This window comes from Leptinotarsa decemlineata, unplaced genomic scaffold (genome assembly GCF_025532065.1).
Source record: "Leptinotarsa decemlineata unplaced genomic scaffold, Ldec_3_MD MMD2_tig00026282_RagTag_RagTag, whole genome shotgun sequence".
Lineage (NCBI taxonomy): Eukaryota > Metazoa > Arthropoda > Insecta > Coleoptera > Chrysomelidae > Leptinotarsa > Leptinotarsa decemlineata.
The window spans coordinates 21,427,840-21,440,302 of NW_027412668.1; the positions used below are offsets into that span (position 1 = coordinate 21,427,840).

The 12,463-nt window shown below is 34.4% G+C and overlaps 1 protein-coding gene and 1 non-coding gene across 2 annotated transcripts in view; one reads left to right on the forward strand and one right to left on the reverse strand.

Annotated features, from left to right (window-relative positions):
• The window catches only part of LOC111515613 (glycoprotein-N-acetylgalactosamine 3-beta-galactosyltransferase 1), a 38,704-nt gene that overhangs the window by 11,391 nt on the left and 14,850 nt on the right, over window positions 1–12,463 (forward strand). Inside the window, exons 4-5 of the mRNA XM_074180041.1 lie at window positions 540–678; window positions 4,086–4,245. Of these exons, the coding sequence (XP_074036142.1) occupies window positions 540–678; window positions 4,086–4,245 (299 nt within the window). The remainder of the gene's footprint in view (window positions 1–539; window positions 679–4,085; window positions 4,246–12,463) is intronic.
• Window positions 10,240–12,069, reverse strand: LOC111515614 (uncharacterized). Its single transcript, XR_012466766.1, has 2 exons — window positions 11,066–12,069; window positions 10,240–10,974 (listed from the first exon to the last, which is right to left on the reverse strand). It is a non-coding gene; the product is annotated as an uncharacterized protein (transcript).

Genomic DNA, 12,463 nt, shown 5'->3' on the forward strand with positions numbered 1-12,463 from the left:
CACGAAAACCCAAATTCTCTAAAATGTCTAATAGTTGCGAGTGATCAACACAATATTCTCAGTTATCATATCTACCTGACTAATGGATGAGGCGATACTGTGAAATTAAACACGCAGGTACCTGGTACGTATGTACCTGATGCGCAGGTACCTGACAAAGGTATGACAAAGGTAAACGAGCTAAAATTCAGAAAATAGAGATGAAAAAGAAAAAAAAAAGGAATATTTTGACTCATAACTGGCTATAACTTTCTCACTGGTGCAACCTTCGCCACTTACGACCAGGCATAAAGCGGCTTTCGTCGACTCCATCAAATCCCGAGCACCCAATTTTTATGCCAACGAAATTAATCAACTTCGTTACGTTGTTGGCTGAAGTGCCATGATTCAAATGGCGCGTAATTTCATTAAATTTAATGAGTATTCACTGACATACTAGTTTAAAGTAGATTTATAAAAACCGTCAAAATTTTCGAAACAACCTGATACTTTTCACTTCTTCTTCCTTTCATTTGAACTTTGTTTTTTCATTATTTCAGATAAAACTTTACCTGCAATTGCATTACCTGTGGGGGAAGGCAGGAACAACTTATGGGCTAAAACAAAAGAAGCATTCAAATATGTATTCCAAAATTATTTCGATGAAGCTGATTGGTTTATGAAAGCAGATGATGATACGTGAGTTGAAAGTTTTTACAAACTCATTATATTTCCCAGATCACCGCATCAAAGAGGAAGACAAATAGATGAATTATCTTCCTCTCTACTCGTTGATCTCGAAATATAGGTAACCGGCATCAAGGCAGTCTTGGCCAGACAAATGAAGAAGGTTGCCAAAATAATAATTCATTCGTCTCATGTGCACCGAAGTGCTTTAAAGAATAGAAGAAAATAAAGTTACGTGAATAAAAAGAAGCGTAAAAATTGCAATCATGCAAGAAGCTAATGACAATATATAGTGAACAGTACAGATCATAAATAATGAGGGTTGAATTCGTCGATATCATAGTAAATTTTTTTAGGTAGATACATTCTGAGTCTGTGTTAGAAACTGATGAGAACTTTGGTTTTCTAGGTTAGATAGTAGTGTTCCAATAAAGAGATTGGATCAGCACGTTTCGACCATAACCGCGATGGGCATCTGCTCATTGGTAAACTCGTTAAATCTATTTTTGGAAGTGATTCATAATTTAAAATCATCTCGTCAACGTAATCTCTACAATGCTTCGAATAGCTCTTTTTTGAAAGATAAATATTTTGTCGATATGGCAAGATTGTTTCTCATTCAGTAATCCGTAGGTCATAACATTATGAAACAGCGGCTTAAACACTTGCCTCATTGCAAATTGACTTCAATAACTCATTTGCAAGTTTGTTAATATGTGTTTTCTAGGAAAGGCTACTTCTCAAGTAACACCTTCATTTCGTTTCCATATTCAACACTGATTTGTTGGATTGGTTAGACTGGCATTGCAGAAAAAAAAGAGTACTTGGAACACCTTGTTCTGTTTTGTTATTGAAAAAATGATGCATTAAAAATATGATAAAAAATTTGACTCAATTTATTTTATACATATACAGGAACATGTTTTTGGGATCTTACCTAAACAAGATCCTTCATCAAAAACGAAATCTTTCAGTTAATATGATTAATGTTCTTCATGTTTGAAGTTGTTAATTTTATTTTAAATGTTTTCTATCCATCAGTAACCTTGAAAGTGGAGCAAAAAATGATTTTGATAGTAAATTGATGGATGTAGCCGTTACTACATGTAGCTATGCATTGATAGTTTAAAAATGTCCTTATAGAACTAATCTGCAATAATGTTAGTTACAAATAAAAGTGGTAAAAACATAGAAAGTTTCAATTCTCTTTTCTTATTTTGATAGTGTCGAGCTTCCAATTTATTGCATTCTCGCTTACTCTGGGTGTTGACTTGTTCACAATGCTTCAGATATCACTTTTTTCTTATAGATGAACAAAAACACGACGTCTTTTCTTCCATTATTCGGTATCGACTGATACCGAATCAGTCATGAGTCATTGAATGGATCATGATTGTGAATTCTAAAGTAACTCTTGACTTTAGATCGAAAAACAAATACTTGTCAATCATCAGAAATGCAATACTCCTTTCGACGCGCGTTTCATCAACCAATTTGGCGTCTTCAGGAGATGTTTCCTTCATCTGTATCGTGTTCCAAATGACAAATACAAACTAACTATCAAATGAAAAGCTGTAACACTCCATAAAATTCAAAATATTCTTGAAAACATTTATTTTTCAGGAACTAATCTGAACAGAACTAATCACATAAAAAAATAGTCAGTTTTTGTTCCAATCATTCACAAGATAAGAAATATAGAGGGCCTTGCCAAGCCAACATTTTCAAAAAGAGAATAATTCCCCTGGTAGGATTCTTGTGAATGATTCGCATGTATCAATATAGTACTTACCTATTCGCTACAATTTTTATGCTATTTCGAAAAATAGGGAATGTACTGATGATTGGTAATGTAATAAGGTGAATTTGAAAATTCCGTGGACTACGTACATTCAATTAGCCATATTTGATTAGCATGTTTAGTTTGTTTGTGAGAGGTATAAAAGTAAGAAATGTTTTTCGGGTTCAGTGATATTCTACTATAGAAAAAAAAATTGATGGAAAAAGTTGTACCAAATTTTGTGTAAACATTGAAATGAGTGCTCGAAAGGCTGACAGTAGCATACGGTGATTGTACTCTGAGTCAGAAAAATGTTTACGAGTTGTACAAGCTTTTCACAAATGGTCGAGAAAATGTGACGAATTGACAAATCGATAAAATACCTGTTTTTGAGCAAAAATGAAAATTCACCATATTTTTTGAAGACAGCGTATAGCAAGTGTTCTAAAAGAATCAATAGGTAAATAATTTCTGGAATGTTCTCAGGTTTTCACATATATACGAATATGTGAAATGTCGAATATATTTTCATATAGATCAGGGGTTCCCAACCTTTTTGCACCAGCGTACCACTTGACTTTTTGAGAAATATTGGCGTACCACCAGACCTAAATATTTTAATAAACGTATAATATTTACTCTTCTAACAGTGTTCAAAGGCTTTTCTGACTGAATTTCTGAGAAAACTTCATATTTAATGATTAGATATTTGTTTCTTTATAACATGCTCATAATAAAGGAGGAAAAAAAGATTAAAGGTATTAATTCACAGTTTTATTTATTACCCATAGGTCTAAAAACATACAAATAAATAGAAAGGTTAATGCAGTCAAGCTGCTGGAAAATAATTCCATTAATTATATATTCCATTATATATATATATATATATATATATATATATATATATATATATATATATATATATATGATGAGCTGTTTTCTCGGGTTTCGCTCCGTGTTCTGTGTATTTTCTCCCCATAAGGATTATTTTCACAACGTTTCGGCAAAGTCTCATTTGCCATCTTCTGGTGATGTCTGGTTTTTTCAACTAGACAACTAGTCTAGTTGAAAAAACCAGACATCACCAGAAGATGGCAAATGAGACTTTGCCGAAACGTTGTGAAAATAATCCTTATGGGGAGAAAATACACAGAACACGGAGCGAAACCCGAGAAAACAGCTCATCATACTTTATCCGTGAGAATCTTCGAGTTAACATATATATATATATATATATATATATATATATATATATATATATATATATATATATAACCGCTCTTAGGATGAGATTCTCATCCAACGCGGTCAGTGCTGTGATATCGAAGGATTCGACGGTCCTACGGGCATTAGATTAGTTGTAATAAACGGTCGGAAATTGATATTGTGTTTAGTTTATTCGCTGTTGTTATTATTGATTTTAGTTTTTGTAGTTGGTTACAAGTAATTTACCACAAAATATTCTATAATAACCCTAAATTTCGTTTTTATATGAGCGCACGCCTATGGTGAGGGAATGAAATTAGCTCCTCACTTTGTTTCGAGGTCACCGAGAACTTTGTGAATTTATGAATGGAAGTGGTGGGAGTGGATTTACTAGTTGATTTTTACTGTGTTTGAATTTTATTAACATTTTCAGGTACGTGATTGTGGAAAATTTGAGGTACATGTTACTTGGCATTGATACACAGAAGCCAATTTACTTCGGAGCCAGATTCAAACCATTCATCAAACAGGGATATATGAGTGGCGGTGCAGGATATGTTCTCAGTAAGGAAGCATTGAGAAAATTTGTAGTTGTGAGTAAAAAAATACATTTCGCTCATTCATAATTTAGTATCAGGATATTGAATGGATTTCATGCAATTTCATTTTTGTTTATATTTATTTTATTGCTCGCCCGGTCTATTCGAAATCATATCCAATTTCGGACAATATTGGGACCAGGCGCATGCGCGAACAGTGAAGCAACAGTTCGAAAGTAGCACGCTATTAGGCTATTAGTCTGGACGCAGTATTGAAATATTGAAGTTCAGTTAGAGGTTAGAGTCTTTGTGTTGTATTGTCAGTGTAGTAATGAAATAAAGTTGGGTTTAATTGTACAGTGTGGTTAATTATTGTGGAACCTACAGGGAAAGACGAAACTATAGTATTATTTCGATAAATATGGATATTGAGGTTGTCAGCTGCTCAAGGTGTAAGATTACCACCTTATTGACCGCTGCTACCTTTCTCTAATAGGACATTTATAAGTCACTCATGCAGGGCTCTGGTTTGAGCGTGAGCATTTGCTGATCTGCTCGGAGGGAGTTTGTTTTTTCTCCTGATGTAGATTCTGCTTTCATTGCTCAACAATTTGGCGCATAATATATCTTGCATTTGATTAGGCTATAAGTCGCTCCCCTGCCGCACCTTCTAGCCTCATGGATTTGCTAACAGAAAAAAGTACTAACTATGCTCTTGTTTAATCTCAACTTGGAATCGTGCAAAAAATAGCAAATGAACGGTTTTATACTGCAGAAGAGGGCAATAAGGTAGTTATGTGAAGGGCAATACAATGAACATTGCAAATCTTTGCTTATCAATCATCCTGTTTCAACTTTCAGTCTAAACACTTCAGAACACAAAATGCCCAATGACAGAATTCATAACACTCGATGACTAAATGAGGTACGATTAATATTGGAGGAATATTAGAGGAAAGTCGCCTAATATGGGGGTAGTGCGACACCTATTGTGAACATTAAAAACTAACCGCCGAGTTCCTAGAAAGCGCCCATTCACGTTTTGGAGCAAACTCGTGATGCGTTTCGACGACTGAGGTTATGGTAATTTTGTGTATGAATAAAAATTTCTGGTGACTGTTGCATTTTAGATATTTAAGGAAACTTAAAGGTAAGTTTTTAAAACTTAATTGTATCATTCAATACGGAATTTGGCGTAGTTTATGGAAATGGTTTTGGTTTTTTTAAGAAAACATCACAGTTTTTTCACAAACATTCCCTTTCAAAAAATCTAATTTGCTCGTAATATGGGATACCTATCAATTCCTAATTTGGGGTACCCCATATTAGGGGACTGTGTGATTTTCCGTGTAAAAGTAAAGTATTTTCTTTCAGATGCCTAAAAAACGAAAAGTTTGGAACAAGGAACGAATGATTTCAGCAATTTCAGCTGTTCGACAAAGCGAAATGGGTGCGCAGACCCACGGTATACCTCAAACGACTTTAGAAAAGTATGTAAAGATGAAGGGAGCACCTGAACACATTGTGAGTTCTTCGTTAGGACGAAAGATAGTTTTTCCAAAACAAATGGAGTCAATGCCCGCAAATCACTGTTTAGAAATGGAAAGAATTTTTTAAGACGGGTGCAGATACAGCTTATGCAAGGCTAATGATATAAGGAATCCATTAAGTGTAGCAAAAGAAAGTGCTAAGAAGAAATGGTTTTCTGGATTTATCGCAAGGCACAAAGAATTGTCATTGAGAACGCCCCAAGGAATATCATATGCGCCAATTAAATCATTTACCAGAGGAAATTTTGCGGCATTTTTTGATTTGTATGATCCACTTTTTGAAAAAATAAATCATAACTGGAATGAAACCACAAAAACTTGAATGTTTCCTCCTGATAAAAACGCATTCAAAGAATATGATTTTGTGGCAGAAATACAAGGAGCAATTAATGAAGAAAGAGTAGAAACATGAACAATGAATGAAGAAAAAGACACAGTAGAGGAAGAACAATTAGATATCAACGAGCCAAAAGAAAAAATCCCTGAAAGACAAGTGACCCCTCCAAGACAGCAAATTGCTGAGAGACAGGTTACCCCTGAGAACAGATTACCCCTGCAAACTTGATGTCTGTTCCAACTGCTTCAAAAGTTATTATTAAAAAAAAGAGTACAAAATGTGGAAAAGCTGCCGCTGTAACTAGCACTCCATACAAAGAGGAATTAGAGGCCAGTATAGAAAAAATAAATTTACCTTCAAATTCGGGCGTCAAAAGAAAGATTAATGATTGAAAACCAAGTCAGCAGAAAAAAATCAAACATACCCGAAAGAAAAAGAAACAGTCAGTTGCCAAAGAAAGAGCAAACAAACGCAAGTTGGTATCCTGGAGTTCTTCTTCAGATTCGGCCCCTGAACCCGAGTATCAAGATTCAGATGACCAGCAGGTAAAAAACTTTGAAGAAGATACCAAATGGGCTCATGTTGAATGTTCTAATTGTTGAAGAAATTTGTATATTTGTATATATATGTTCTTTCTAGATGAGAATTTTTTTACGTTCATAAGGGACGAAACTTTTCACTAGATATACGCATTTCCATAAATGAATTTTTATCAAAAAAAAAAAAAAATAATTTTAGTTATTTTCAAATTTTACATATTAATTTGGGTACCCCATATTGCGAACATATGTACCCCATATTAGGATATCTTATGCCCCTAATATGGGGTAGTGTACTTTTTTCAAATTCTGCATATTTTCTTCTGCTTCTGCCAAAAACACGTTTCTTCCTATCAAATGTTTGATAGTATAACCAGCGAAACATAAAATATGGAAATAATGCTTAAAACTACCTCCGTTTTTTTATTATGGTGTTTTGAAAAAAACTACCCCATATTAGGAGACTTTCCTCTACCAACAAAAACTACTATGCTGTTTAGGAGCAATAAAAATATACATTTATCAGTATTTTTTTGTAAGACTCGAAAGTCTATGATGAAACAATATAAATTCAATTTATCAGGTACACAAATACAAATACATATCTGAATATAAATATCAAATATACCTATTGTTACAGGAGCAGGAGCAGGAGCAGGTATTAAATTTCCCTCAGTTATCTCAAAGGTTCGATTTTATTCCATCCTTTTTATAAAAGAGTACCTATGGTTCTCCACTCACAAGCGATTTTGGTGAAATTGGTGTGAATTGTTGTATTTGTGCCACTTGCCAGTATACAGGTGTCTGCAGTATGCTGAATAATGCCCTCTGTAAATAGTCCCACCGTGATTTAAAAGTGCATATAGATTATAACAACAAGTAGGCACATTTTCTGCTGAAAAATTGTCCATATCCAATTCATCTAGAGAAAATTTGATGACAACATTCAATTCGCCTCTAAATCTTTCTGTTGGAGAGAATTTTTTTAAATGAATTACTAAAATATTGGATAACTTGTGGATTGCATTTCAAACACGTCGGTTTTTCATTTTCATCCAAAGTTTCTTCTCTTGTGAACGAATCCAAGCATTGCCACAAACTCAAATGGTCGGTTCTTTGTGGTATGGAGAGAGACAAATCCCAGAAAAGATCCAATGTTACTGATAAGTATCCACAGTGTGTGCATTTCATCGTAGATTTCAATTGACCAACGAAATTATCTACAATCTCAGAGTTATGCATCCTCCAATATGTGAGCTATGAATCTTGTGCATTTCCGCTGTCGCTCAATTTTTCTTCCATTTCTGTAAGGATTGTTTTTTTTTGTACCTTGGGAGCTGTTTGACTTGTCCATTCAGTCCAAGTCTCCAGAAAATACTGCAGCCTCTTGGGCTTATTGCGTTTATTCTCCCCTCTTCTTATGACACCCATTTCATCAGTCTCGTTTCCTGTATTAGTTTGTACAGGTTTCGTGTTGGATGTTCGTCATATTCTTCTGGGCGTAATTTATCCAGGTGTCCTCTAAGCGGACAATGACCGGTTAGTAACCCAGTAATTATTCTGAGCCGATCCCTACTATATTGAAGAACTTCTTCGGTTCTTTTCTCGGACGGTTCCCTAATGAAGGTTCTACTGGGTTTGTTGCCAGGTACTTTTGTTCAGTACTCTGTGTGCTTCTTATTGATCCATGTCCTAATCTGGTTTCGTACCAATGATTATGGTACCCTGGTTCAGAACCTATATATGAAGTTGATGATCCGCATCATCAGCTTTTAGGATTGGTTTAGGTTTCTCATTAATTGTATTAACGTCTTCATGAAAACCTTCTGAAAGATAACGAAGGAACTCCTGGGCGTCTTGATGAGTATTACCCATGAATCGAGGAGCAAAACGTTGAATCTGATTTTTTTAGGCGGCTGTATTTACTACTCTATCAAATGAATCTTCTGATCACAATTCCTCGATGACACCTGCAAACGCTTTGATTAAAGCACCCTCCATACTAAAAACACTAGTATTGATATCTTTCATGAATTCATACTTTTTCAAATATTCCAATAACCATCTCGTGTTTGATAAACATTTGATTACGCTGTTCAAGAAACAGGTGTTGCCAATATTCTTCAACCCATTTAGCCCAAGGGTTTTGACTGAAGAATTTATTACTGGACAATTCGAAATATCTTCGAAAATCATTTCAGAATTTTGTTGAGAGAAAGTATTTTTCCCATTTGCTTTTGTTTTTATTCCATAAAGTGGTTCGTTATTACCTATTTCTTCTTTTTAAAGTTTGTTTTCAGGAAATATGTAAATTTCATCAAGTTTTTTAAAATCAGGAAGAGTACCAAAAAACGAAACCGCATTTCCTCTTTGGATGGCTATACTAATTTTTTGAAAGAGAAAAGATGTGGCTGTTGATTCGTGGGTTTCATTGGTTACCTTTTTTCCAATGTTATTGATGAAAGGTAAGGCTTCAGAGCCAAAAATACCAAAAGTTTCAACGGCTATTCGGCGAAAGATATACTCATTTCCCAAATTCTGATATTTCTGTAGTTTGGAACTTTCTCCTGAAGAGGCAGCAGCACCAGCTGCTAAAGTCCCACCAGCTGCTAAAGTCCTACCAGATGCTAAAGTCCCAAACAACAGATTTACTGCTTTTCCATGGGGCAAGTGTCATACCATCCCGTCGTTTTCCGTCGTCTCGACTTGTATCTATGGGTTCTAAAATCGCACGAATTTTTGCTGCCCTTTTGATTAGATCAGTTATTGCACAATGGTATAAGAATTTTACGGAATTTGTTCACGTTTGAAAATTGGTAAAAAGTTATCTTTTACAGACTCGATGAATTTCAGTAAGAGAAAATTCCTGAGTTGAGTCTTTACTTAACTTTATCAATTTGGATTTAGTATATTGTTAAAATATATTGGAATAGTTATTCTCTTTTGCATTTTTTTGTCACAGTGATGGATATTTATGTATGAATTCTGAATATATATTATGAACAAAGTTTCTCACGAATTTAGCATTTTGTGAAGGAGAAATTATCGAAAGAGAGAGAAGAAATTATTCAATTTCACTAGGGGGCCAGTTGTATAGGTCTCGTTTATAGTTTAGTTTGAACTTGGGTTCAAGCTTATATTTGAACTTAAGTTTAAACCGATAAAATGCTAAAATATCTTTCAGTTAAAGACTCGTAGACACGACAACATTGACAAGTGAATTGAAATTGACCTGCCGTCGTACATTGACGTAAATGTCATGTGCAATTTGCTTCATAATTTCATAATCTGACTCTGTAATAAAATTCAAATTGAAAATATAATAAAAAGAAATTCTGTAATTTATCAGTCTTTCATTATCACAGTGTTTGATATATCAGCCCCTTTGAAAAAAAATTTTTTTATTTTATGCTAGGCTCTAGAGAGTTATATCTTCTCTAACAAATTTTGTATATTGCAAATTTTTGCAGCACATCTTCAGGTTTTATTATTGAAGGGTTTTTGAATTACATTCACCTGATATGAATATCAGTTTGAGAAACTGATGATTTGTCAAAATATCGGCAATAGAAGCCAAAACGAAGTATGCTTTACATTACCAGAGTTGAAATAAAAATGATCATACCAGAAAGCGTTTTTTTATTATATTAGTAAATAGAAAGCTGCGATCACATTCAATTTAACAAATTCACAAAATGATTATCTATCAAGTTTTGTCTGGTGAAATGTCCATTTTCTTGAATTTGTTCTTCATTAATGTCTTCCCACATCTGCTTCTTGTTCAATGGGATTGTCGTCTTGTGGGTCGGGATCATTCTGGCTAAGATCAATATTATGTAATACCCCCGTAGCTACTATAATGGCTAAAGTGGAGTTCAATAACACCCTCATTCATAGTCTCAAAACTTGAAATCTTCTCTTCCATACTCCATATTGTTGCTCTACAACATTATGGGATTCGTTAGAAAGATTTTCAGCAGCAGTGTTTGGATTTGCTACTGGAATCATTACATGGTTTTCCAGGGTATAGCCTGAATCATCTACAATGAATCTATTTCCATACATCCCACCGTTGAGCTGAGCCTTCAATCAGCTATTACTGTAAATGAGTCTATCATTAGCTGATCCTGGCCAGCGAGCAACTATATTCCTTATGTATAATCACTTGAAATCACTTGAAAAAGATAATATTTTAGCGAAACATGTTGTGATATATTTTTCAAATAAAGTTTGTGGAGATCAAATCGTCAGGTGTAGTTTTTGAAAATCCTTATGTATAAGTTAGCATCAGACACATTCTGAACATTAATTAAAAATTAGCCTTTCCTATTACGAAATTTTTCAGCATTTTCTCCACCTGACCAATTGACCAGTTTCTGTTTTTAGAGACTATGGAGTTGTATTCACGAACACACATCTCAGGAATCATTTATATTATATATTCTCACCTGGAGATTGAATCCTAATATGGGTGCAGTCCACAGCACCAATAACATTAGGAAAATTGGCTATATTCTGGAAGTCGGTTTGGGTTTCCTTCAGTTCCTCATTCGTCATAGGCATCCTAATATACATAGGTAACAATCTCGCTATTTCCCTTGATACATCATGAACAACATGTGATGCTGTGCTAGTGTCAATTCCTCCAAAGTATGCCGCTACATTCAGCATGATGCCTGTAACATAAAACCTTAATGCTACCAGAATTTGTGTCAATGGATTAAGAGTATGATTCCTAAAATGATATAATACAATGGGCTCACTTAAAGATAATGTATCATTATTAGTCATTGTTGTAATTCAAAAGAAATACTCAGTGTGGCGTATTCCTATGCAAATTTAGGCCAATTTCTTGAATTAATACCCTTACAGATGCTTCCGACATCCTGAACCTATTGATAAATTCCTGGTTTATCCAAATGTCCATGGTGTCGATTCGCGGTAGAAAAAATTGCGGTCTTCTTGGGTTTTCCTCTTCAAATAATACATCTTCAAATATGTCCATTAAGAAAACATGAAAATATCTGGGCGCGTCAGGTTATAATACATAAATTAACCACAAATAGTTGACACATCAGTATTCAATCCGAACATGTGTTTAGTGTTTAACCGACGCTTGTAGTTTAACTGCCCCTCCATCCATCTGTTGACAGTTAAACTCCGAATGGCAGTCACAAACACCTATACAACGAATTTTATTCGTTAAACCAAAGTTTAACTAAGACTCGTGGTTTAAACTGAACTTATACAAGTGGGCCTAAGTTGATCAATGTCTCTCCTCTAAATAACACTATTATCTTATTGATCTCAATCATTACTGAAAAAAGTCTCTTAGTAAGATTATTTCTACAGAATTATTATTTTAGAGTCTTAAAAATTCATTGTGTGATCCAGATGAATAACACGGGCTAAGTGACTAAAAGAACGTTTCAATAGCTTGCAATCACTTTTATTGCCAGAAATCCTTGTTTTCGAGTTTTGTCAGGTTTCCATATTCGTTTCACAACTCTGTTCATATGTAAATTAATATCATTTTTATTTTTTCTAAATTTATTTGTGAAGAGTTCACTCTACGACAAGAGTTTTTTCTTTTTACACGTTTTAGCTTCCGCTTCAAAGCCATTTTCAAGAAAGTATGGCTACATTGAAGTCTCAATCTGGTTTTACATCTCAGGTTCTGAGGTTTTCAAAGGTTTTTGACTTGACCCTGGGGTCTCAATCTGCCCCCTTAGAAACGACTGTAGATCATCAGTCCTCAGGCCCTGATTTGGTATTTATGATAGATAGGTGGACCGTTAGTGGGACTGAGATCTTATCCGGAATAATTCGGATATTGAGGAAATTTC